At 40.9% G+C, this 26,298-nt stretch overlaps 1 protein-coding gene across 2 annotated transcripts in view; it reads left to right on the forward strand.

Moving 5' to 3' along the window:
* The window catches only part of LOC113029761 (myosin heavy chain, striated muscle-like), a 91,050-nt gene that overhangs the window by 16,229 nt on the left and 48,523 nt on the right, over positions 1-26,298 (forward strand). The window contains exons 4-8 of one of the 2 annotated variants that reach the window (XM_026180757.1): positions 1,405-1,528; positions 2,830-3,009; positions 9,896-9,949; positions 10,063-10,146; positions 22,692-22,811. In XM_026180757.1, coding sequence (XP_026036542.1) covers positions 1,405-1,528; positions 2,830-3,009; positions 9,896-9,949; positions 10,063-10,146; positions 22,692-22,811 — 562 coding nt within the window. The remainder of the gene's footprint in view (positions 1-1,404; positions 1,529-2,829; positions 3,010-9,895; positions 9,950-10,062; positions 10,147-22,691; positions 22,812-26,298) is intronic. The other variant, XM_026180758.1, reaches the window with a different exon arrangement.

A 26,298-nucleotide genomic window follows, 5' to 3' on the forward strand; every position in this document is an offset into this window, starting at 1 on the left:
AGTTATTTTATTATTTTTGTTTTTTTTAATCCTTTGACTCTGCATTAGTTGTGTGTTCATGAGTTCTTGGACAAGATAAGAACAGTGTGGTTTTAAAAAAAATCTTTGTTTTTGCAGCGAGCATATGCTTGCACGCACTCACATCCATTTTCCAAGTGTCTTCCTTCTATAGGAAAATAGGTTTTAAATTAGCTTGTTTTTACACCTAAGTTTTGCACCTCTGACTAAAAGGACCTAAAGAAGTCATCTTATAATAAATGTTAGCATTTCTTTTCCTTTTGGTCTTAAATGACATGTTTTGGGCCAAAAACCATCCTTCTACACATACCTATGTGTTACTTAGGCTTCTATATCACGGGTTGTGTGTTGTAAATTATCACCTTAGCTCGGTGATTATTTACAACAGAGGAAAACTCTACTTACGATTAAATAAAAAGACATCAAGTGGATTAATAACAGCAGAACATACACGTTCCCATTCTCCTATCGAGGCAGAACCAGACTATAATCTAAAGTCAGCTTTCACTGTTTCCTCTGTGGCTTTTACTCCATTTGACTGAAAAGTTTTTTTTTTGTTTTTTTTTTTGCCAAAGTGAAAGATTTAACTCTCAGCGCTCTCTATCCACTCACATGTCACTTTTGTCAAATCTTGCCTTTCCTTCTCCACTTGGTGTGAAAGTGTAGACACGCTTGATCAAATGTGAGTTTAACATTTTTAATCTGTGCAAAGTTTCATCAGAATAGCTCATCTCATGAGGCTGGTAAATATGAAACTGTGTGTGCGTGCGTGTGCCTGCGTGTGTCTTTGTACGTGCCCGTGTGTTTGTGAACAGTACCACACAGTGCCGTATGATCTGGGTTTTTTTTCTCTCTCTTTCCATCTTGGGTGTGTGACAGCTGTCACTGGTGACTCAGAAAGGTGTCTGGGCAGAGTTAACGTATTTTCACCGCTGGGAGACACACAGACTTATACACATGCATGCACACGCGTGCGCACACACACACACACACACACACTGACGGAGAGAAACACATATCAGCTCTGGTTGCTGTCATCTAGCACAAATTTCAACAGGCTCAGCATCTCTTTGCTGCTTTTGAATGAGATGTTTTTGAATTTTACACCTTATACATGTGCTGCATGTTGCTTACACATTCCTGTTTTATCCTGCATCAGTTGTTAAAACAATTTGATTAAGGATCAAAGCTTATACATTGTGATGGAAACAATTATATACACTGCAATATGCTGTGGCTTTCATCTCTGTAATTCACATCACTTAATAATGCACTCTGTACTCACTATAAACCTGAAAAGAGATATTTTCCTTCTATGTTTTACATCTATCTGCTTGTTCAGTAGTTCACGATTTCCTTCCTCTTCCTTATGCTTTTCCGCTATAGCAGTGATTCCGTGGACCAGATGACGTCTGAGACGGAAGATGTGAAAATCCAGCTGCAAACCAAGGACATGATCATCTCGGATCTGGAGAGGGAGCTCACAGAGAATATACAAGGAAAGCAAAAGGTAACCGACTTGACTTGACTTGATTTTAGCACATTCCAAAGAATGAGCTACCGGGATCACGCCACAAAAATGCAAACAAGACATTCTGTCGTTTGCACGTAATTGTCTGGACTCAAGATAGTTCCCCAAAAAAAGCAAGACAATGTAAACAAATCTCTTTTTTCTTCTCATAGCAATTGTAAGGTTGAAACAATTAAATGATTTGCTAAGAAATTGTTTCTTTTTTTTGCAGCATTTGTTGAGAAGGCTGTTTAAAAGGTGGAGGAGTCTTTTTTTAATTTTTTTTTACGATATTGGTTTGGCAGCTGTGCTACAAGCTCTCCATGTGCAGTCAGGTTTAACAGGAAGCCATGGCGTGTGTGATGAATTACCAGCATATCTCAGAGCCCTGGGTAACAAACATGGCATCGCCGTTCGGGATTAAAAGGGAGAGATTTTTACAACCTTCCCACACCTCCTTACAGGGTGTCACTAAATTATACCCACTGCTGTTTTACTGTCTTCTGTGGCTTATGGTTAAGGCACACGTAAACACACACAGGCTTGCAGAAATACACACATGCATTTGTGCTTGTGGTAAACCCAGGCTTGTTGGTTGTTTATGTGTGTGTTGGCTGGTTACTGTTTGTTTATGCTGCTTGTGAGTTGACTCATTTGCACTGCCGCTAATTAGTGGTTTGTGTGATTACAGACAGATCCGTAGAGAAACAAGTAGAGTAACTGGAGCTTGTTCTGTTAATCACATTTTCAACAAATGGCTATATATTTTCTATTCCACTTGTGTTTCTGTTTAGCTGGTGCTTCTGCAATGCAGATGCGCAAACAGATCTACAGGACACACAAACACACACGGAGCCTTGGTACATGTGAGCGCCATAACTTAAAAAAATACTGTTTGTTAGCACGACGACACTATCAAATGAACAGCTTTCTAGAACACGTGGCCAAATTAAACTATAAATGATATATATTTACAGTATACGTTGTATTTTAATCTGCAATATGTGAACTTCTAACTATGAATTTGTCTTACACAACCCAGGCAATTATCGCTCAGGCTCTTACAGTTGTAATTACATGGACTTCTATTTTAAAATGAGACATTAAGAATTGATATAAAAATGTAATTTTATTCATTCCAATTCATTTCAGATTATTGCGAGACATTTATGAAAAAGTAATCAAAAGCAATTTGGAAAAATTGTATGAGGAGTATTAGCCAGTGAATAATTCTCAATGAAAATAAACCTTTGTCTCTTTTGGGGGGGGGGAAATCAAATTTTAATTCCTTTCTGGCGAAGACTGCGACGCAGGTGCTGGAAAGCGGTGAGAGGCTGGTGCACCTGCAGAGCGAGCTGTCTTGTCTGCGGCGGATCCACGAAGACAACATGAAGGAGATTGCTGAGAAAGACATCTGCATCACCAAACTGCAAGCTAACATTCAGCTCCTGCAACAGGAGGGGGCTGACACGCTTGCTCAGGTGTGCAAAGGCTTACACGTGTACTATTCGGGACTGCTGTTTGCACACATACACATGCATGTGCCACGCATATTGCACATGCAACAGCTATTAACGTGTGGTGTGATAAAACATACATTCGCTCACTTAGTGCCAGTCAATTTAGCCATCTTTTTTGCATGACCCACTTTTTCTTTTACTGCCTTGCAGGATGTTGTGTTGCGATGGGTCTCTTGATGTTTCAGATTAGTTTTTTTAGATTATGTGACTGGTACCTCATTTGTTCCACAGATTGCAGAGATGTGACTGCCTGCACATTTCTTTTTTTCTTTTCTTCTCCTGTCTGACTTCAGCTCTCCAAGCTGAATGTAAGAACAAATGAGCTGCAGGAGGAGTTAAAGAAGAAAAGAGGTGCTATGGAGGTAGAGGGAGGATGAGGAGAAAATAAAAGATAAAAAAGGAGCGTTAAGAAAAACAGATGAGAGGAGAAGGCAGGAGCAACTGAAGACAGAGGAGTGGATAAAGAGTGGAAGAGGGGGTTTGAGGAAGATGGAAAAGACTATATCCGGGCTGTTTAAAAGTGCGCTAAGAAGGCAGCTGTTTTGAATTCTGAGGTGAGTGTATTAATGCACTCTGTAACTTAACAAGAACTACTCATCAGCGGGTAAAACTGCAAACTGGGTTGCCAATAAGAAGTTACACACCTTCATCAAGTTTCAGGATGATTAGATTCTTTTGATCATTGATATGATTTACATGAAGTTTCTCTCTTTACAATTTTATACACGTTTATATCAAAATCCTAACTTAGTGTTTCAATGTTAAGACTTTTTTTTGGATGATGGACATCCCTTTATTGAGCAGACTTAATATGTTTACCAAAAACAGTACAGCAGATAGCATATTTACGCATATGCACATACACACACTTACACAGTCCTAGAAAAAAACCCCAACAAAACACTTCACCTTAATTCAGACCTCAGACACTCTCTCCTCTCCCCCCCCTCCTTCCATCCTGCCATCTCGCCACAACCGCTCCAAATTAATCTGCAAAATATTGATTTGAGGACCAAGGGGGTGGGGGGGTGGAGGCGCACGATTGCGGCCGCATATTAATACGAACAAGCCGCTCTTCGTCTCTCCTCTATACTTTAAGATCCTCATATCTTCATAATTGATTAATGTTCCTTTGTGAAGTGGGGATGAATAATACATTAGTGGGCCTGCTGCACCCTCAGGCTGATGAGAAAATGTTTAATTTCAGTAAATGTAGCGCTCCTTCTCTCTTTCTCTCTGTTTCATTTCCCTCTCTCTGGTTATTTGTGAGTGCTGGATTGTGTTTGTGAGTTTTCACTTGCTGACGACCGGAGGAGTGCTGTTGATTTGCTTCTTCTGTGTTTACTGTCGGCTTTAAGCGCATGTTGAGCATCACAAACAAAAGACAGCATCTGCATTTGCAAACACGAATGAATAAATTGGTGGTATGAGCTCAGCATTGTTCTATTAACTGATATAACTTCAAGAGCTGTGTCACTTTTACAGGGCTGCTTGCCTTGAGAGAGAAATCATCCCCCTCTGACTTTTTTTTTAATGTGTGTGTGTGTGTGTGTGTGCACATTGCATCAAAATGTGCTGGAAAGACCATTTGTTATCAGTTAGCAATCACTAAGGGTATGGAAATGTGCCATAAACCCACCTGATGAGGAACAAGTAGCCCCCTCCGCAACCTGGAAAAGTGCGAGGAGCTTGACATTTGTCAGCTGCCCCGACTGGCACAGCCTGGCTCCACTCAAGCTCATCTGGTTAACAGTGCTAATTATGCTAATCAGAAACCTAATGATGATGATGAGGGGGTTTAAGAGCCACAGCATAGCAAGCTTGGAGTGTTTGTGTGTGTTGGTGGGGGTGGTAGTGAGGGGTGGGGGGGCTGGTGGGGCTGAAGTGCCTGGCACCTGATGGTGAGCATCTGTGTGTCGAACAGATAAATGATGAAATCAACACGCGCACAGGCGCCCACAGGTCTCCCTTCATGCCTACTTAGCTTTGCCTCGTTTTCATTTGAACTTATACCAGCGATGAAGGGGATCCATACACACAGAGCGCTAATTGAATAAATAGCACTCCTCCGTTAACAAGGATCCTAATTAGTTATGCTAATCAGACTAGATAACCCAATTAACCCCACAGCGAGGCAGGGTGGGCTCCTCTCTGTGTGTGTTTATGTGTGGGTGTGGATTTATGTGCCTGAGAGCATATCAGAGACACTTAAGAAAACACGTTTGCCTAATTACTTTTCAGAGACGAGCGTTTATGCTTTTTTCATGTCCTTATTGTTCTGCAGTTAAATGCAGGATATTAAGCTTTCCAAACTAAAGAAAAGAAGGATTGAACAGTGTTTGTTTTTGGGCTTTCATATATGGGGGATATCTGCATTTATATGTATTTCTCTTTGCCTTCTGCCAGCCTGTCTCTCAGTTAGATCTACATTGACATGTATATTTTTACAACTATTATGGTTGTTTAAACAGAGTGTGTATTTGTTCAGAGAATGTCTGGCTGTTCCATTAGTTTATGTCCTTGGAAATACAATTTGGCCTCAAGTTCTCTCCGTTTATTTAAAACCTTCAGTCAGCGTTCCCCTCCTAATAGTGAGCCGTGTTTCCTCTCGTTTAGCTCCACCACTCATTATCCGGGCCATGTGGAAGAGACAATGTTTAGAGAGAAGAGAGGGGGACCTGGAGAAGGACAGCAAGAAATGGAGGGAGAGGGAGAAAAGGGCTAAAAATAAGAGCGAACAGGAGAGAAAAAGACAGAGGGAATTAATGAGTGACTGAAAGAGAGAGAATGTAGATTGTCTCTGAACCTGGCCGCAGCTGCTTGTGCTTCTAATGAATGGATGGGGGGGGGGGGGGGGGGGGGGACCCGGACAAGACTGTCTTTGTTGTGCCTGTGCCATAGAGAGAGTGAGAGCACAACAGATTTATGTCTTACAGGAAGTCTCCTAGATTTGTGGTGTCACAAACCGCCTACCCCAAGTCAACTTCATGCTCTGGCTTTTAATTAATAGGCAGCATTCATGTATATGTATCTGTTTGCCTCTGTGGCATGTGCCTGTTTTTGAACATTTAGCCATGTAGTTGATCATGTGTGGTTTGGAAATGACTATTAGTTTTGACAGAACAGTACTCATCCTGTCTTCCAGTTTGGCCTCTGCATCTGACATTGGGAGACGTTTAATTAGAACAACAGCTTCCGAATAATTTTGCATTAGATTTATACTTTGTTTAGGGCCCTTAGAAGAGTGGCAACAATGACATTTTCACATATACAGGCCTGTCTTTTGGATTAGCCTTGCTTTTAGTTTTAAGAACAGTTTCAGGGCTACCCTCACATTTGACTTAAGCTGCTTTAGAGAACAAATACTGTAAGGTCTTAAATGCGGCACCCAACCTTAGCATTAGGTCGTGGCACCTTTGCTAATGTGCTAATGGAATTCACTGCGGTGCGCTTAACTGCTGGTCTTAATGTCCAAAACGTGCACTTTTGTAATGGGAAGCCCAAAGAGTAGAAGCTACTCCGTGCATTGCAGGTCTAGAACGGGGGGCGAGATGCTAATATTAGCTCGGGCTCACATCAGCTGAGTCATCTCCTCTGTGTCCTTGGCTTATTAACTGATTTAAGACTGATTAGATCAGTCATGCACAGACGTGCACAGGCACACATGCGCACCAAATTTGAATATCAAAATGGAATTGCTTGACCAGTGAAAACTAGATTAATTCAAAATGTTTGCATCAAGGTGTAGGTAAAACGGATGACTGTGCATATTTTTAATGCACCTTGCAGCATTTAGAGCCATTTATGACATTAACTAAAGCTCATGTTATGCAAACACATTTTGCAAGTCAAAGCCACTTATGTTGAGAATGCATGATGCTCCTTTTTTCCCTCCTTCGCCTTGATTTGACGTCATGAGATCATCAGCATAAGTATTGATTTTGCACTCCATTAAATGGAGTTTGAGTTGAGTTTGCTACAACGTGTCTCGTCTTTTCACAATACCATGCCTAAGTAACAAGAGAGTGTTGCTGAACTGTTTTACGGCATTGTTATATCTGGGCCTTTTTTTAATCACTAGCTGCAGAGATACTTCAAATAGCTTGATAATAAGAAAAAAAAAAGATAATTAATTTCTGCGCGGACACATTGTGGACCCTATACACCAGAGCAGCATTAGCTTAAATCCCTATTTATCACCTGTAATTGTTCCTTGATCTCACTTCATCAAGGTTATGTAAACAGATTAGATGTTGCTTCGCTCCCAAGAAATTACCACAAATAGCTTTACTTCTCTCCAGTCTCCAGAAAGCATCAAGAACTTGCACTGTTTCTGCCTGGTCAAATCTCCTGACAACCTAACAGCATGGGTGGCGGTGCACATTTGGCACAGAAATCTCCCTCGTTCTCAGTCTTAATTTGAACAAAATAATTTCTGTTGTTGTGGTTGATGTGAGAAACTACTGAAGTTTTCCACCTACTTGATCAGCCCTGAACACGATGTTACAGTTACACAGCTGTCCTGGTAAATAAGAGAAAGTTGTCTGTTAGAGTTGGTTGAGTCAGCCAGTGTTAAATGTGTATGCCTGTGTGTGCTCTCGCACAGGACTGATTGTTTCTACTTCTCTCTGTATATGTGGCAGTTTCCTCTCGAGATGTTAATTCCTCTCCTCCCTGTTGTTGTCATGCTTCCACCAGCAGTGTCTGCACCGGGGAGACGAAGACATATTGGTGTTAATGAAAAGCCCTCCTAAACTATCCTCCCCGCATGAATGTTTAAACATGCTTGTCATAACATTCATTCGCTCACACATGACAGCTAGCATCTGCAGCTGCCTTGCTCGCCCTCAATATTTTATCATACCATCTCCCCTAACCCTACACTAGCACAATGCCTGTGTGTTAGCAAACTGAATTATAATGACTGAAAACAGGCTGTGTTCAGACCCACTGCCAGCACAGGCCATGCATAATGGATTCAGTAACACCAAAAGTCTCATAATGGTACAATTAGTCAATCTTAAATATGAAAGTAATAAAGAAAGGCAAAACAAGAAGCCTTTTTGTTTTTTTTCAAGTAGCAAAAAAAGAAAAAGAAAAGGAGAAATGTACACAAAGATAATGAGAGAGAAAAAATGCAAAGTAAGGACAAAATGTGTAAAGAAGGAAAGAAAGAGAGAAATCCTTGTGTCCATTTACAGTATGCTATTCCAAAGTCCCATAACGCTGCAGGTCAGCAGTTGTGACCTTGGTGGTTTTGACAGAAATGATTCACCATGGTAACGGTTGGTCTGCAACCCTCACTACACCCCCGCACCCCTTATCATTCCCCAACCTTCCTTACCGCCTCTTTTCCAATTTGATTGGATGCACAATTGAAATGTCATGCCTCAGCAAAACGCATGCACACGCACCCGATCAACCACAGTGAAAAAGTGGGGGGGATAAAAGAACTGGACATGTTATACACTTCAAATTATAAATTAAGAGACAGGTCCAGTGCACGCTGGAAGAAAAGAGGGGTTTTGGTCGAGCATCGAATCGCTTGCATTTCAGGTAGCAAGGATAAATATGCATATATGGCTGAAATCATAATCAGAGCTATAGGGTTAATGTTGTGTGATGTACCAGGGGACATAGGCACAGTGCATCAAAGCAGTGAAGGGAGCCATAGTCACTAAATGCAAAGTCAAATGAATATTAATGCAGAACCAATTACCTCAGAGAAATGTTGTCTGTAGGTTAACTTTGCTAACACGTGTGTCTCACCTTTACCGCAGTAGAAGCATTGGGGGATGGGTTGTTGAGGGGCAGCGCTGATGTGTTAGTTTTCTTCCTAACAAGCTTCTCTGTCCCTGCTAAAATAGAATTGTTAAGCAAACAGCTACTCCTCTCCACTTATCTTATTTCAATACGATGCAAGATCCAATTTTTAAAGAGAGGGAAAGTGCAAAGTGAGGGTTACAATTAGGGTGTTACTTGACTGTGGCATTTCTTTAAAATACTTCATAAGCAGCAAAACAAAAAAAAAGTATTTTGCATGTCATACAGCAATGCTAAGTCTCCTCTTTCTCTTTATTTCAGTCTTTAGAGGTGAGCCACATACTTTCTTGTTGTATGAGCAGCTTAGCACAGAGCAGCACTGATCTATGCAGGTGCTGATCTGCACAAGTGACTGTGCCACACTTAAAGCCCCTTCTAAATCAGTGTTAAAGCCTTGATAATAGACCTCACTGACCAATTGATTGGCCTTCATATGTTTACAGCTCACTTTAATTGCCTCAAAAATACCATTTATCAGCCAAGTGTGTCCGCATATGCATGTATGTGTGAGTGCAAGCATGCCCGTCCATTGACAAAAAGGCTTATTGATTTATCAGCATCAGGATTTGTCCCGTTCACCATACATAAAACCCCTGCGTATGTGCTGTTCAAAATGGGAAATGGCCCCATTGATTCCCTTAAGTTGGAGCCCAAATGCTAAAGATTTTTGGATAAGCTTTCTCATTACTTAAGCTGAAATCAATAGGGGAGAGCATGGGTCTAATGAATGAACGGGCCACAGATCAGATGGGGTGTGCTCATCCCTGGCCTGTCCGGGTCGATCCGAGTATGTGTGTGTGAGTGCGTGTGTGGGAGAAAGAGAGAGAAAGAGACATCCGCATGCACTCACACAAAAACGAGCGGACTATTTGGACATCACAAATCTTTTTGTCTGCCTCAGAAAATTCACATTTTAGATCCATTTGTGTCTTTAGGTCTTTCTGCTCACTTGACCCACTTCTGTGCCTTTAGCTTCCACTGCTTCTCGATCCACATTAATGTGCCAAAAATATGTTCTTTTCAGAACCGGAACCATGTGTTAAAATCATGCAAGACACCAAACCCTTATCCATGTATGGTATGGAAATAGTTTAAGCCTCAAAAGTCTGCGTATGGAATTTCAAATATTTGTTATTAATTATTATTTGAATCGTTCTACTTTCCCTTTGCACACTTTCTTTCCCTCTGTAGTTGGAGGCCAGCAGGAAGCAGGTGGAACGTCAGAGGAGGGAGTTATCAGAGCTTCACCAGAAGGAGGAGACACTTTTGTGTGAGGTACAAAGATAAATCATAAACAGACACACACATGCATGCACGTGCACACAACACATACACACACACACACACACACACACACACACACACACACACACACACAGAGGAACTAACTCGGGATTTAAGATTTAAATACTCAGCATCTACAAATAAAATCTAGATTAGTCATAAATCTTCATGGGAATGTACAGTAATATCGAGTGCATGTGGATGTGTGTCAGCCAGCCAGCTGGTGGAACCAAGAATGTAGCTCACACACGCATACGCGGAAACTACTACCCCTCTTAGTCGCAGCCCCTTTGGCTAACCATTTGGTTTTTCCACTTTCCACTCTTTCCACCCCTTTGAAATATCAAAACAGCACAGAGTGGTGTATCTCTTGAAAATTGTTTTTGGCTGAGTGTGCAGACGCTTCCTCTCAGAGTACATTTACCAGACAACTTCTAACAGTTTCACTTTGTGACTTGGCCAATTTATGGAATTAACTTGATAAGCCGATATTACAAACAGTTGTCACTGCGATTAGTTAAACCAAGGAGTTGCTCGCTAAAAATTAGAAACCTGTAGACACCTAACGCTGATGAAAAATTAATTAAATCATTAATTAAATAGATTTAATTAGTAATATTGCAGTTATTAAATATCACATACACATGAAGCAGGAAACTTAGGAGCTATTTGGTGGATTTATAAACTGTGGCTTTAAGTAGGATGAGCAGTCAATAAATTGTGCATATGAGCACTATCAACAAAGAACTCTGGATTATCACCACTAACCCAGCCCACTTTTCAAACAGTCAACTCCCTATCCCTTCCCCTACTCTCCACCAAGGTGTCCCGCCTTTTCAACTCATAAATATGGAAGGCAAAAGATGATGAGATTCAGGGACAAGAAAGGAATCAAAATCTATTGTAGCGTGTCCTTTTCCCCGTGTAAAGTTTGGATTAAATGTCACACATTAGCATGTGAACTTTTAAATGAGCTTGTTTGCTCTCCACGGTGTGGGGCATGTAAATACCCATCTTGAGAATGGAATGGGGATTTCGTAGTGGAGGCGGTGGTGCTGGTGGAGGTTCTCAAGAGTTGCAGAGTGTAGGACACATTTGAGGGTTGCAATGGGCAATTAGACCCCACCAAGGGACGGGTGTACCAAACAGGTCTATTGACTGCAACCTGAAGTGACAGACATTAGCAGATGGGAAATCTCACTAAGGGATGTGGCTTCTAGTGATTTATGTGAGACAGATGATTGACATGAGAAAACTGACACACACTGTCATGTTTATTTCTGGGCAAAATCCGGTCAGAGTGAAAAGAAATATGTAAATGTTTAGAAAACCATTGTAAGTTTGTTTGATCAAAAAAATTAACTGTTGAAATTTTTATGTACTTTTTACTTTTGCATTTTCATTCTATAACACGTTTAATACGCACTGCTCAAAAAATTAAAGGAACACTTTGAAAACACATCAGATCTCAATGGGAAAGATCATGCTGGTTATCTATACTGATATGGACTGGGTAATGTGTTATGAATGAAAGAATCAATTGTTTGATGGAAATAAAAATGATCAACATACAGAGGGCTGAATTCAAAAACATCTGGAAAATCAAAGTGAAAAAATGATGCAGTGAGTGAGTCGATTTTGTTGAAATTTCTTGTGAGCAACTCAAAATGGTACTCAGTAATTGGTGCTTGTATTCATGTCTGACAAAACTGGACCATGCTCCTATTGAAAGGACGGATGCTGTCCTGAGGGATCTTCTCCCAGATCTGGACCAGGGCATCACTGAGCTCCTTGACAGTCGGAGGTACAACCTGACAGCGTTGGATGGACCAAAACATAATATCCCAGAGGTGCTGCATTTAGCTCAGGTGAGGGTATCAGTTCCTTCATCCTCCAGGAACTGCCTGCATATTCTTGCCACATAATGCTGGGCATCGTGAACTAGGAGGAACCCAGAACCCACTGCACCAGCATGTCTGACAGTGAGTCTAAGGATTTCATCCCGATACCCAATGGCAGACAGTGTGCTGTTGTCTAACCTGTAGATATCTGTGCGTTCATCCATTCCTCACCACCAAACCGCTCATACTGAACGATGAACAGGCAGCATAACGTTCTCTACGACTTCTCCAGAGCCTTTCACGTCTATCACATGTATTCAGTGCTTCGATCTGTGAAAATTAGAGGGTGCCAGTGGTGGACTTGCCAATTCTGGTATTCTATGGCAAATGCCAATCATGTTCCACGGTGCCAGGCAGTGAGCACAGGACCTACTAAAGGACATTGGACCCCCAGGCCACCCTCATGAGGTCTGTTTCTGATTGTTTGGTCAGAGACATTTACACCAGTGGGCTGCTGGAGGTTCTTTGTTGCTCCGTCAGTGCTCATCCTGTTCCTCATTGTACAAAAGGAGCAGATACCGGTCCTGCTGATGGGCTAAGCACCTTCTAAAGCTTTACAGCGCTCCTAAAGTAACTGCCTGTGTCCTGGAATCTCCTACATGCGTTTTGGAAGACACAACAAGCCTTGTGGCTATGACACATATTGACGTGCCATCCTGGAGGAATTGGACTACCTGTGCAAGCTCTGTAGGGTCCAGGCACCAACTCATGTTACCAGTAGTGACACTGACGTTAGCCAAAAGTAGTGAAAAAACAGTCAGAAAAGATGCAGGGAAAAAATGTCAATGACTTGGACCTTTAAAAACTATTTGTGGTTTAAGGGTTGTCTCATTGTTGCCCCTCTAACTGCACATGTTGTTAATTGTATTTACACCAAACTGGTTAACAACCCCCTCTGCTACTTAACTGACCAGATCAATATCCCAGAAGTTTTACTGACTCTGATAAAAAAGTGTTCCTTTCATGTTTTCTGAGCAGTGTATAAGTTCGAGTTGAAGCTATGGAAATAGCAAACATATGGTAAAGACCATAAAAAACAAGCATGTGTCGCTAACACTCACAGAACCTCAGGGTTGAGAGCTCACCAAGTACTATTGTCAGAATATGTGTGTGTGTGTTGACGCATGACCGTATTGTGTATCATATTTGATAACCAAACACCATAATATATGTGCACATATTTCACTGACTATGATTCCCTTTGTTTTAAAATGTGAGTCTGCTTATTTATTGACATAATTTCCTCTCACTGAAGGGCTTGTGTCTATAAAACACATTAAAATCATATTGCAATCTTTGGTTACCCAGGAGTAGCGTCATAGTTCTATTATACTCACTGAACAACAGCATCACAGCCTGTTTATCAATCCAATATCTCATAATGTGCTCTCTGCCTGGTCATTTTGAATATAAAAAGATCTCATACTCCCATTGTACCATATTTCCTATATTTAGTATTAATCTCTTGTACTGACATGAATCTGACACATCCAATATGGCATTTGATTAGTTGTTTTTGTTTTTTGTTTGTTTTATTTATTTTTTTCTGAGTCTCCAGGTGATATTAGATACACGTGCCGAGCTAGTATTATGTTGGTTGTTTCATCTGAGTATAAAAATGATTTAGTGTGTACTCAGCAGGCAGTGTCATTGACTAGCTTTAATTTCACTGCAAGGGTGGGCTTTATTACTCTGCTACTCTCTAAATATGTGTATGTGAGTGCATGTGAGAGAAAGTGTGTGTGTGTGTGTGCGCGCGTGTGTGTGTGTGTGGAGTGCCCCCCCCACACACACAGAAAAAAATAGAAAGTGCAAATGAATGTTTCTGTGGACATTCGTTCTGTCTCTTTTCATGCTTATTATCTTTGCAGCATGCAACGTCTGTGCACACATGTGCTGAGACTCTCTTTCGCTTTTTGATGAGCAGAGCTTTCCTAAACCTAACCAAGTAGTTTTCAATACCCAAAGCTAGCAAAGGTAAGACAATAAACTGCAAGTAAATATGAAACCTGCACCCAGAGAAAACTCAATTTTCAGTCTCAGTGGTCAAAAATCAGGTGTGTCTGAAATGTGTCTGATCTTGTTACTCTTGGAGTGGACTCCGAGTTGAAACACCCCCAAAGCCACGTGGAAAAGTTTTCACAGTACTCTATGAAGTCCTGGGAAGAGTCACCGTTATCAGATGTATCTTGAATGAATGTTTTTTTGTGTTACTTAATTAGTCTCTCACATCATTGTGTATGAATTTTGGCCCATTCATCTTTACAATGTTGCTTCAGTGCATTTGCAGTGATTTGTTTATGCACAGCTCAGTTTTGGTCCTGCCACAGCATTTTAGTCAGGTTGACGACTTTGACTGGGCCTTTTTTCTGCCAATTTGTGCAGATTTGCTGCTGTCACTGTTCTGTTGCATGACTCAATTTCACCCGGGTTTAGCTATTAAACAAAAGGCTTAACATTTGCCTATAGAATACATTGCAATACAGAGGAGTTCATAGTTACCACCTGCAAGGTGCCCAGATCATGTGGTTCCAAAACAAGCCAAAAGCCTGTGGTCACCCCTATTAGGTGTTTGGCCTGATAGGCTGATTGCTTTTGGCCAAACATGGCACTGTGTACAACTCCACTTGGATCTCATCTGTCCAAAACACATTGTTCCAGAAGTCTGGTGATTTGTTGAGATGTAACTTTGCAAACCTACTGCCATGTTTTGCCATGGAAGGACTGCCAGGAGAAGAGGCTTTCTCCTGGCAGTCCTTCTAAACAAGCCATACTTGTTCAGTCTTTTTATTGTACTGAAATGAACATTATCATTTCACATGTTAAATGGGGCCTGTAGAGAAGTAGCTTTTGGGTTTTTTGCTGTTTTCCAGAGTGTTGCATGGTTTGACATTGGGGTGATTTTGCTGGGAGGTCCACTGCTGGGAGGATTATAGCTTTGTGTTAACATGCATCTGAGTGCTCCAGACCAGCAAACTTCCCAAATATATGTTTTTATTAAAGCAACTGATGATCAGTTAATCAAGTGGTAAATGGTAAATGAACCACATCTTATGTAGTGCTTTTTTACTTTACTGGAGTACTAAAAGCACTGATGCACCTGGCTACTATTTACCCCCGAAAACTTTTTTTTTCACATGACTGTACATTTCCAAAAGACTTTAATGGATTTTAGACAGTAGGAACATGCATCCATCCAGGTCCAAGTCTCTGGTGCAGCAGTCTGAGATGCTCCAATCTCAGTCTCTACCTCACCTGTTTTTCTTGGGGGAGACACAGAAGCATTCCCAGTCCAGATGAGAGACATTACCTCTCAAGTTTGTCCTGGGTCTGTCCTATCTGAAGCATGATAGGGGCATTAGCAACAAATATTGATATTCCATATTAATCTTTATTTGGAGGACATCTTACATGCACTTTTGTGCAGTGACAATGAACAGTGAACCCTTTGAAATGGGCTGGCTTTCATTAAAAACATTTCAAAAAGGTGACATGAATCTCATTTGAGCCAAAAGAACACAAACCAAATGTGCTAACACACAAACAATTCTACTGGTTCTCATCTTTAAACTCATCCCTGATGGGCATGTTTAATAAATACAAATCAAGCTACACTGTAAATAAGGAAAATTTAATAAAAAAATTTAATAACCAGTTCAACTTCCAAGTATAGCAACAGCCACAAAAAACAGGGTTTGGGGTCCCACACAACATTTGGACTATTTACCGTATGCTTCACCTCAGCCATTTTCTTGTCCAATGTGACCAGATTACTTGAAGTTGTCCACAATATTGTTCAATGCTTTGGTTCTGAGTGGGCTGCTCAGAAACTGAGCTGTTAAGTTGCCAATTTATTTCCTTGTCCTTTTGCCTCACCCAGCATCTAGCTTGAGCTTTAACTGTTGAGCAGCTCTATCCTGTAACATATTGTGATAGACTTGGACTTCCTTCATTTTCCCCTCAGTAATGAAAAGTTCTGTAGTACTCGAGGCAGCAAAACAGCCTAAAATTATACTTCACATGCTTCACATTTGGGATAGAACAATGAAACTTTCTTGAGTTCAAGGATTTTTTGCATTTCTAAGACAGAGTTATGCATAAATCCTGCTGTATATCTTTGTATATATCTCCAAACATGCTGTTTATTCATCGTCTTCTGCATGCAATTAGCATTCACTGGACGAATCGGCTAAACCAGCACTTGGAGCCGTTCTCACATAACACTCTGGCTAAACTGATGGTCCCGGTGCAAGAAACAGAGGAGCTCCACTTTGACGTGACAAACCTTACTTCTGATCAAATGCTACAGAGCTATAATCATGTTTGTGCCACTGAATTCCTTAACCTTTCCATGACCTCGTTGAATGCCAGCGGCCCAATCACAGAACCTAATTGAATCTGCTCGGCGGCGCCCCCCTCACACCCCTCCCCACCATACCCCAACCCAAATAAAATTGGAGGTGAAAAATGAATACAGCAGTATTCGGTAAGAGAGAAGAAGAAGGCAGGTGACACCAGTGGTGGTGGAGTTGGTGGGGTGGGATTGGGGCGGTGGATCATACTGCGGCTTTATAAATACACAGACGTGCTCACAAACACACACCCAGACACGTACACGCAGTCACACCTTTTTCAATCCTGCAAGAGAATGGGGAGTGGGAAATGACAAAGAGAGAGAGAAGGCGGGAGCGAGGGAGAGGTTGGGCCTAGGTTTCTCATTACCCCCCTGGCCTATTTGGAGGATATTCCTATAAGATAATCTGATTTATTTGCAATTTTCCTTTAAGCGGCTTAGTGTTTACCTCCAAGATTAATATTTTTCTCTGTTATTAATATCAGACTGTAATTAGGAGTGATGTGTCTCGCTAGGCACGGTTCTGTGGCCGCCAGGCAGCTGGCTGGATGAAACTCTTGTTGCGACTCACTTGTTGTGATCCTGTTTCACGAGAGGCGTAAAAGAACAGAGATGGAAGTTTTAAAAGAAGAGACTGCAGGGTAGGGATGCAGAATTACAATTGGGGCATACCTGTCTCTATGTCGAAGTGTATGCGTAGGTGAGTGCGGGTGCAGGACCGTACAAATATGGGAGTTTATGTGCGCGCGTGTGAGTGTGACAGTGTGATGGCCCCCTCTGATTGATAAGGTGTCTGTGCCGGCTGCAGATTGCTCTTGCTGATTGCTTCTGAGAGCTCCAGCTGATTTATAATCAGAGCAGGATGAAGGATTGTGCTGTGGATTGCTTATCTGTTTACCCCCTCACAACATAAACTGACAAATTATCATGTTGAACACCCCCCCTCACCCACCCACCCACACACACACACACACGTGAAAGGGGAAAAAAACACATAATAATGTTGACCTTCTTATTAAATATAAAGGAAAAGAGAGAAAGCATGCGAGAGAGAGAGAGACACTGTCATATAATTTCACAGACACACACTGGCCATACGGAACATAAACAGCTCTACTCTTCAGCACATATTTTCATGATTGCACAAAGGAGTGCAATCAGTCTCAGTTGTTTATATACAAAAATGTCAACATGTCAACATCACATATCAAGTTACGTTGCAATTAGCATGTTTCAGGCACTTCGATTTTTTTTTATTCGCTTCAATCAAAAAAAGAAAGTATTCAAGTATTATTTGGAAGCTTCTTAGCCAGTGATCTCAAATATCGATTTGTATTCATTTATGGCCTTTTGTTTCATTTGTGCATTTTTCTATTCCTTGTTGCTTAACGTGCCTCACTGTGTGCAACGGCATTTCTTATATGCACAATCAAATTCTTAATCTCTGAACCATGCGAAAACTGACTCGGGAAATAACAAATATGCCGACTTTTATGGTACTTAGTGAAGTGATTCTGATTGTATTTAAACTGTTGTGTTTAGTTGTAGTAAGAATAAAATAGCTGTTGCTTTTGACAAAGAAAATGGCATATGATGTGAGACTAATTCCAATTGGCAAGGCAGGGTACAAGCCGGTAGTTTTAAACGCTGACAGGTTTTGTATGCCCTATGGCACTGTGACAGCTCTGTGTGTGTGTGTGTGTCTGCCTCTGTATCTTTCTGTCTTTCTCCCTTTCTCTTTTCCCAGTCTTACCTGTCTGTCTGATGATGCTACTTTCTCTCTTTTCACCGTGCTTGTTTGTAAATGCACACAGACAAAATTATGAAGGGAACACAAAAAACACAAAGTACAGGAGTGTATGAATTCAGACGCACACACACACACACACATGTGCACACACACAAAACACACGCACACACACTGACGAATGGCAGCAATTAGATGGGGAAACCAAGCATGTGAGGACAGAGGAGCGCTGAGGGGCTGCAGCCTGCTGTATGGAACGTGCGTTTGTGTATGTGTGTGTGTGTGTGCACATGTTATATGTTTGTGTGCATTTGATAGGTTTTTATCCCTCTATTTATACCATCCATCTGTCTAAATATCAACACTGTCTCATATGTCACTGGACAGCAGCTGTAGTAAGGTGTAGTCGAATTTTAGCATTTGCAATCAAGGACCAAATGTGAAAAGGCCTGGACTGCAACAATATAACTTTACAGGAGATAATTAGTCATTGTATAAAAGGTGAGAAAGAAATGTTTGAGTATTTGACAGCAGGCACATGAGGTAAATAATTCAATTTTTTTAAGTTAAAAAAAGAAATAAATATGAAATATTTGTCATCTCTGTCTTCCTCCGGTTTCATGTCAGCCTACTGAATTGATCAACCCACTGACACTGAGACCTTGGGCTTCCTTAGTTCTTCTTTTCTCTCCCATTTGGAAGAATAGCCTTCTTGCTTCAGTCAGAGCAGCAGTCACTTCTCATATTCCCTTTAAATGTGAGGATTCATCTTTTCAGGAAATTCCTCAATGCAGCCTTCCCTCTTCAAATTAATCACATCTCTACCCACTCCCGTTGCTATCTAATAAACACTCCCCCCCTCGCCTAGATCTGTAACTGTCCCAGGATTTCTCTGATTTTTCATCGCCAGGTTGCATGTGGAAGTCAGTGTTAATTAGCCGCAGCGGTTAAGTAATAAAAGAGCTTCAAGGCAATTCAATTTCAGCTGTTTAAAAAGATTTGAGACGCACTGTTTAACTTGTTTGGGACTAACTTTTAGTGCTGACACTGGTGACTTGTTTCCCAAGCATTACAGCTGTTAGGTAAAAAATATAATATAATATTTAAAAAAACACCATCAAATGTTATGAAAACACATCATATGTCTGTCTTTTTGTGTTAGTTTCTGTATGTGTGTGTGTGAGAGAGAGAGTAAGAGAGAGTAGTCATATTTGAAAGGAGAGCAGAGGTATGATAGACAGAGCTGAACGATTTACTTCTTGCTTACATCACAAATCAGCCCCATATTATAAGGCTTTACATGCAAATATGAGGCAGAGTAAGTGTGTGTGTGTGTGTGTGTGTGTGTGTGTGTGTGTGTGTGTGTGTGTGTGTGTGTGTGTGTGTGTGTGTGCGCGCGCACATGTGGGAGAGAGGGACTGCACACTGGTCTGCAAAATAAAGCAAACTCTTATTTGCATATAAACTGAATGCATTGTGTGACTTCATATATGTAACCCATGTTTAGTATCAATGTATATCATGAATGAGTGAGTAAGTGTATGCGCCTCTGTGTGTGTGTGTGTGTGTGTGTGTGTGTGTGTGTGTGTGTGTGTGGTAACCCTGTATCACTGGCAAGCTCATTTCTCTCAGAAATCAAAGTTAAATGGGTCATCTATCATGAGAATATGTGACTGGGTCTCTTGTCTCTGCTCTGTGTGTGTGTGTGTGTGTGTGTGTGTGTGTGTGTGTGTGTGCGTGTGTTTCATGCACACATATGCAAGGTGTGTGGTGCGAGAGCAGTCTGCGTGCACCGCTGCAGCTGCTCACACGTGTGTATGCGGCGGCCACTTGTCTTTGCCTATGCTATGATTAATGGTTTACATTGGGCTGTTCAGCCATGCATGTTTCTTGGTTTATCGTTTTATGCTGTCTCCAATTAAAGCTCCATAACTTGAGTGATGGCTTCACGCCAGTGTCCATCAATAGAGGCCATCAGCAGCTCATGCATTCAGGATATGGAAGCCACACACTAACTAATATCCTTTTGTGTCAGAGCCAGTGGGCATCCTTTTTGTGTGACTGTACAAATATATACACGTGCGCATGCTGTGCACATGAAATAAAAACAGTAATTAAATTTGAAGTGATCTATTTTTCCTGATAAATTTGGTTTTACTGTTTAAAATCTTGAAAAATGAATTACCAGTGGGATGAAATAATATTATAATTGTATTTTTTTATGTAATCAATGAAAACCATCAGGTGATCAATTAATGAATCATCCTGAAATTGTTTTTTCGATAAGGACAGTCTTTTGCGCCATGTCTGCATTCATGCACGATTTTGCATCTTTGTGTCTTTTTGTGCCAAAGAAGTGCTGGGGGCTACATACATCTGGACGTGGGAGCTAGTTCATGTGTGTGCCGCACAGACACGCGTGCGCCGCACAATATCATTTCACGCAATATTATTTCTCATATAGCTGTAATGACATTAGGCCGATATGTTGATTATACTGTCGGCAAACAGCAGCCTGCTGATTGGGTTAGCATATAACCTTATATCACATCTCTCCATTCATCCCTGTGCTTTTTTTTTTATTGCCCTCATTTTTCCAAATCACTTCCCACTTCTCCAGTTTCCAGGGCGAGGTTCCAGGCTATGCAAGCAGGTGATGAGAAGTAATATGATGACAGGAAGACACAACAACTTAAGAGAAGAAAACCCAGAACCTTAGAGCAGCCCAAGTTCTCTGAGTGCAGGACAAAGAAGCCTAGTGGTAGGATAGAAAAGCGTTGTCGACAAACATAAGAATAAATGAATATTTATTCGCGCTGACAAAACCCAGTGAGCACGCACAAATTGTGCATGTTACGGTTTCTGCTCAGCTTTTGTTGTTTTGATTTTTAACAGTTGTATGGATTGATGATGAAGAAGAAGAAGAACAAAAAGGGAGATTTTTTTGGTGTGGGCTACTGAGATTGTTAAAGAGAATGAGATTTTATTTGCAGTTACACATGGACACTTTAGTATCTGCACACACAAAACAAGGTTTTTCATGCATTAAGGAAGTTTTAATCCCCCCCATAGAGGTTTTAGCCAAAGCTAAGATGCTAAGATCACTGCTCATTGGGATTTTATATACTCAGGGATAATAGGAATATTCATTACTGTACATAGACAAATCTTGTTTACATTTGTGGTATAAACTTCAAGCTGTGTTTGGAGTTCACTGTGTAGCAGCTACAGCTTTAATATGTGTCCATAAGCAGCAGAATGCAATGGCAAAAATCAGCAGAAAACACACTGTAGCTGTATACAATCACCTCTATTTCCCTTCTCCCTAGCTAACATGTACACACAAACATACATATGGTGTACTCTCAAACACAGACTTCATTATTATCTACAAGAAACAAACATTACACAAAATACCTCTGGCGATATTTGTGCTTTGACGAAAAGAACACTTTTGGTGCTGTTTGGTTCTTAAACACAGCTGTGTTAGCACGTCGAACTGTCAAGATTTTACTGCAAATTACTAATGGTGGGAATCAATATGTGTACCACATGCACAGGTAATGATTTAGCCATGTATAGCATACAGCTGGACAGACAAGCAGCAAATGGAAAAAAGATAACAATAGCAATAAATTCACATCAGCCATACCTAACGCATAAGATGCTATGCTATGTCAAGGCTAAATGACACAAGGAGAAAAATGAAACTAGGTTGTGTGGAAATTAAAAAAAAAAGGGGGGGGGGGGGGTCTGATTTAGTATTCAGTAATGGCTGAAGGGGATTGGGGGAGGGAGAGAAAGCAGACTTATGTATAGGGAAAAGGGGTGGATATGATGAAGCTGGAGAAAATTAATCAGTGGTATCATCTCCCGGCAAGTTTAGTTAACACTATTTCTGCCAGTTACAAAATATTCCAGCAATTAGTGATTTCCCATCGTGTGGTAGTGTAAAGGAATCAAACTTTCTGCTCTTTCTTTTCATGTATGGATTAAATATTGAATGATTAGCAATGCATTAGTCACTGGTAAGTTCAGAACCGTACTCTGGCTTGAATCTTAGTGCTTTAGTCTTCCTGTGAGGGAACTTCTGTTGTATCGGTGTAACAACCCATTAAATCAGCGTGCATATACACTGCACACACACAAGAAAAGCACAGTCGCTTGTTGACCTCACATTAGATAAGCCCAGTGTCATCAGTCCAGCACTCCAATGTTTGTTTGCATTTGTGCATGAGCTTAGCCTTGAGGCAGTCTCAATGCTTGCATGTACATTATAATGTAATCTAAGTGTATAAACATATTAATGTGTGTGCAGAGCAAGAAAATCACTGTGACGAAATCATAGTGTGACATTTTGCAGGAATCTAAAACTTTATTTTGATTCTTTTAAAAAAATCTACAACACTTTTGCTCATAACTGCTTCTCTCGATCAATTTTAACAACGATAGAAGCAACGTTAAAAGTAAACTGACTAACACTTTGACTCCAGTTTATGACAATGACTAAATAATACTGTTCTTTCTGCTCCAGACCAAGGCCAAAATGGTGCATTTGAAAGACAAGCTCCGCAATCGTTTCAAGAGAATGGTGGAGGAGAAAGAGACGAGGATTAAGCAACTAACTGACGAGCTGAATGGAACGAGGCAAAAGGTAAAATGCACGCAAAGGGTACACAAGCACATACTTCAAATGCTTCTTTTATGTTTGTATAAAATTTAAAGACATTTTACAGATTCTTCAATGAATGAGTCCTATTTATCTATAATGAATTGCTGCTTCGCTGTAAGAGCATTTGTGAGCGAAGGCTGCCAAGAAATGGGAAAGAGTAACTTCAAGAGAAGACATGCTTAGTGTTTTTAACACGTGGGTCATAGTCTTTTTTGGTCAAACACATAAGTACACAAATAAACATACAGTACTGAAAAGCTTTTGAGTAAATGAATTGCATTGCACTGTGAACCCTTGGCTAACATTATTGGTTGACCCCTGGGATTCTGTTAGCTAATTTAACTACGCCATCCTAGCGCTTCAATCACTTTTCCACCCACTTATTTTATACCCTTTCAATTATACAGATTACCATTGCTAGTAGAGCTTATTGAGCTGTACTTCTGATTCAAAGGAACACCGGCCCATTGAGGCACAAGCACTGACTGACGTACACACACACACACACACAAGTACACACCACTTGATCTGCATATCATTATGCTTTTGATCGAATGCCAAGGTTTTCGCTGAGAAAGACGTCAGAGTCAAATGAAGCGAGCATGTACACAACACCTGTAGGATTTGTGTGTGTGTGTGCGCTCGTGTGCGTTCATGCTCATGAGAGAGGCAGCTGTGAAATCTGCACCTGTTTAATTGAATTAGCCTCGTTAATGTATTCACACAGCCTGCCAAAAAAAAGCGTGGCATTAACAAGCTCATTAGACCAATTAGTTAATTAATTGTCTGTATGGCAGAAGCTTCCCAAAGAGCTGCGTCTTCATTATCTGATAGCTGCTGCCTGTTGGATCACTGCTTGAGAGCTGATAATGCACTCTGTGTGTGCGCCCGCTTGTACGTCTCATCAAATGTCGTATATTCCTGCATATATGTGTGTATATATACTGTATGTACTGTGTGTGTGTGTGTGTGTGTGTGTGGTTATTTCAGGTAAAAAATGTGCGTGTGCGCGTGAATGCTCATGTATTCGTCTGTCTGTGTGTAGCATGCTCATAATATGGTGGCCAATATCAGTGTGCATATTGCAGTGAAAGGTTATGTGGGGGCCGTCACTCCCACAGGTAAAGACAGAGCAGTCCTCCCAGCCACTTTCTAATCTCTCTTTTATTAGAAGTTAATATCTCGCCTGCTCTTTCTCACTCCACACTCCCACCTGCTTAGAAATGGCCCCGCTCCATCTTTTTAATTCAATTATATTAGCCACCCTCTCTCTCTCTCTCTCTGTCTTTCTCTGTGCCCATAACTCTGCAACTCACATCTCTCCCTAACACACTATCTATCTCCTTCTTCCTTCTCTGTCTCTTCCCATCTTACCCCTCCTTCCTTTGTCCTCAAATGTTCCATTTCTATTTGTAATCCTAGATGGAGGATAGACTTTGGCCAATCAAGGATTTGTGCAAGCCATTCTCCCTTTCTCCTCTTCTCTGCCTTGGTGGCAGAAATGTATGATGGCGAGCAGAGGGGGAGAAAAAAAAGACGGGAGACGGGAGGAGGTGGGAGGCAGGAGTTGAGGGGAGGACCCCAGGGGCGAAACTTTGATTGCTAAAGTAATGAGACTTGATCAGATTGAGGTTTCTCTCTCAATAGGAGCTCTACTAATATGAAAGTCCAGGGCTTAAGCACTCATTTGAAATAAAATCACAAATCTGATATTCTTTCTTCCGGACTCTCAGCCAAGGTCCTATACTCCTCTGCTGGAGAATTAAGACTTCACAGAGACCACATGGGAACTTTTAATCATCTCTGATGGTGGCAGATTTGGAGATGGGGAAAAAATGACCCTAATGTATTAATTATGTAACAATATTATGGAGAAAGTCAGACCTGTAAAGACCTTGAGCTATAGGAGGGATTTTGGCAGACACTGAGATCTTTAACTAGCTGGATCAACAGGCCTGACCCGCAGTGAGTGGGAATAAGAAAATGTCAACATCCTGTTATACAGACTCATAACAAATTAGATGTGACAACATAGGCTTTTTGAATTACCTTGTTTGTAGCCCTGTGAGTAACTCAAATTTGGATGTTTTTCCAAGGTAAATGTGACTTCGTTTCCAAGAAAGGCTTGATTGCTGCTGCAAAAATAATACTCAGTCTCTACTTGTTCACAAGAGCAAAAAACACCATGATGTTGGCACTAGATAACAGGAATAAAGACTATCAGTCACTTTACATCGCTCTTCCTTTTGGCTCCTGGGCACTTTACCATGAATCCAAGCTTCTTTTGCACCCTATCACCGGTATATAAGCCTTTAAAACGTTATATTTCTCGAGTTTTAATATTGGATATTAGCGAAGACTTTGTCTAGTAACTAAGCTGACACAGAACACTGCCTTTAATTGTGTCTTGCATGTGAAATATGGCTATTGTCGTACAGTCCGGATTGCAGTCATAAGTAAGTATAGTAAAACATTTACAGAAGCTGACTTTTAATTAGATCTTATTGCTTTTACTTGGTTTAACATTGATGGCAATAATATTTAAAATGTGTAAAAATGTGCTCTTTTGCCAAATGTCCATTTTTCATTTGAAATCCCTCTTGCGCCGTAGATGGTTTAACATAAAGAACTTTTGCTCTCTGGTGTAATATGTTGAACTTGGTTGAAGCGATGAAATGAACACGTTATTGTCCTAGTTTTTGTAAAACTTATTTCCCAATAGTCACACAAAAAACTGGGGTGAATAATCCAGATAAAAGAGAGATTTTAATTCATTATTGCAATAATACTGGGTGGCCCATTGCTTATAATTGTTACCATCCATTAGCAAAGCTGTAGATAATTTAACTGCATTGATGACCACCTTTAACTCACTGTTGCACTGTGTTGGGTGGGACATATTAATGCTAGGAAGTGTTTCTGGGAGGCTCACTTAAGGAGGCAGAGGTAGGTTGTGACTCCGCCAAGACACATGCCCCTAACCACAGTCTGCTCCTGGTGGCCGTGTTCACTTTGAGTGTGTCTTTAGCTCCATATTTTTTTTGTGGTTATATCTGCATCTTGTTATGACCTGATCTTATATCATCCAGTTTGATAGAAATAAAAATATGCAGGCGTTTCGACTAGTGCGTGCACGTGCATACAAAGGTATGGTATGGTATCTCAAAGTGTGTTTGCTGTGACTCTCTGCGGAGCTTCCTTGCTAATCTAACACAGGACCATTTAACAGAGTCCCAATGAATAGAGGCTTTGATTTAAGTGGGATCTGAACCACGGGCCCACACACACTCACATTCATGTTTGGGGTGAGGAGTTCACCCACTGTCTGCGTCCTCTGAAATTATTGGTCTTTTTGTATCAGTAATTGCTCAAGCGCAAATTCATGTGCAGTAACGCACACCGCACACACCAACAGTTACTTAGAGCGGCACTGTGGTGCAGTGATTAGCAGTTTTGCTTCTCCTGGTCT

This window comes from Astatotilapia calliptera, chromosome 9 (assembly GCF_900246225.1).
Source record: "Astatotilapia calliptera chromosome 9, fAstCal1.2, whole genome shotgun sequence".
Lineage (NCBI taxonomy): Eukaryota > Metazoa > Chordata > Actinopteri > Cichliformes > Cichlidae > Astatotilapia > Astatotilapia calliptera.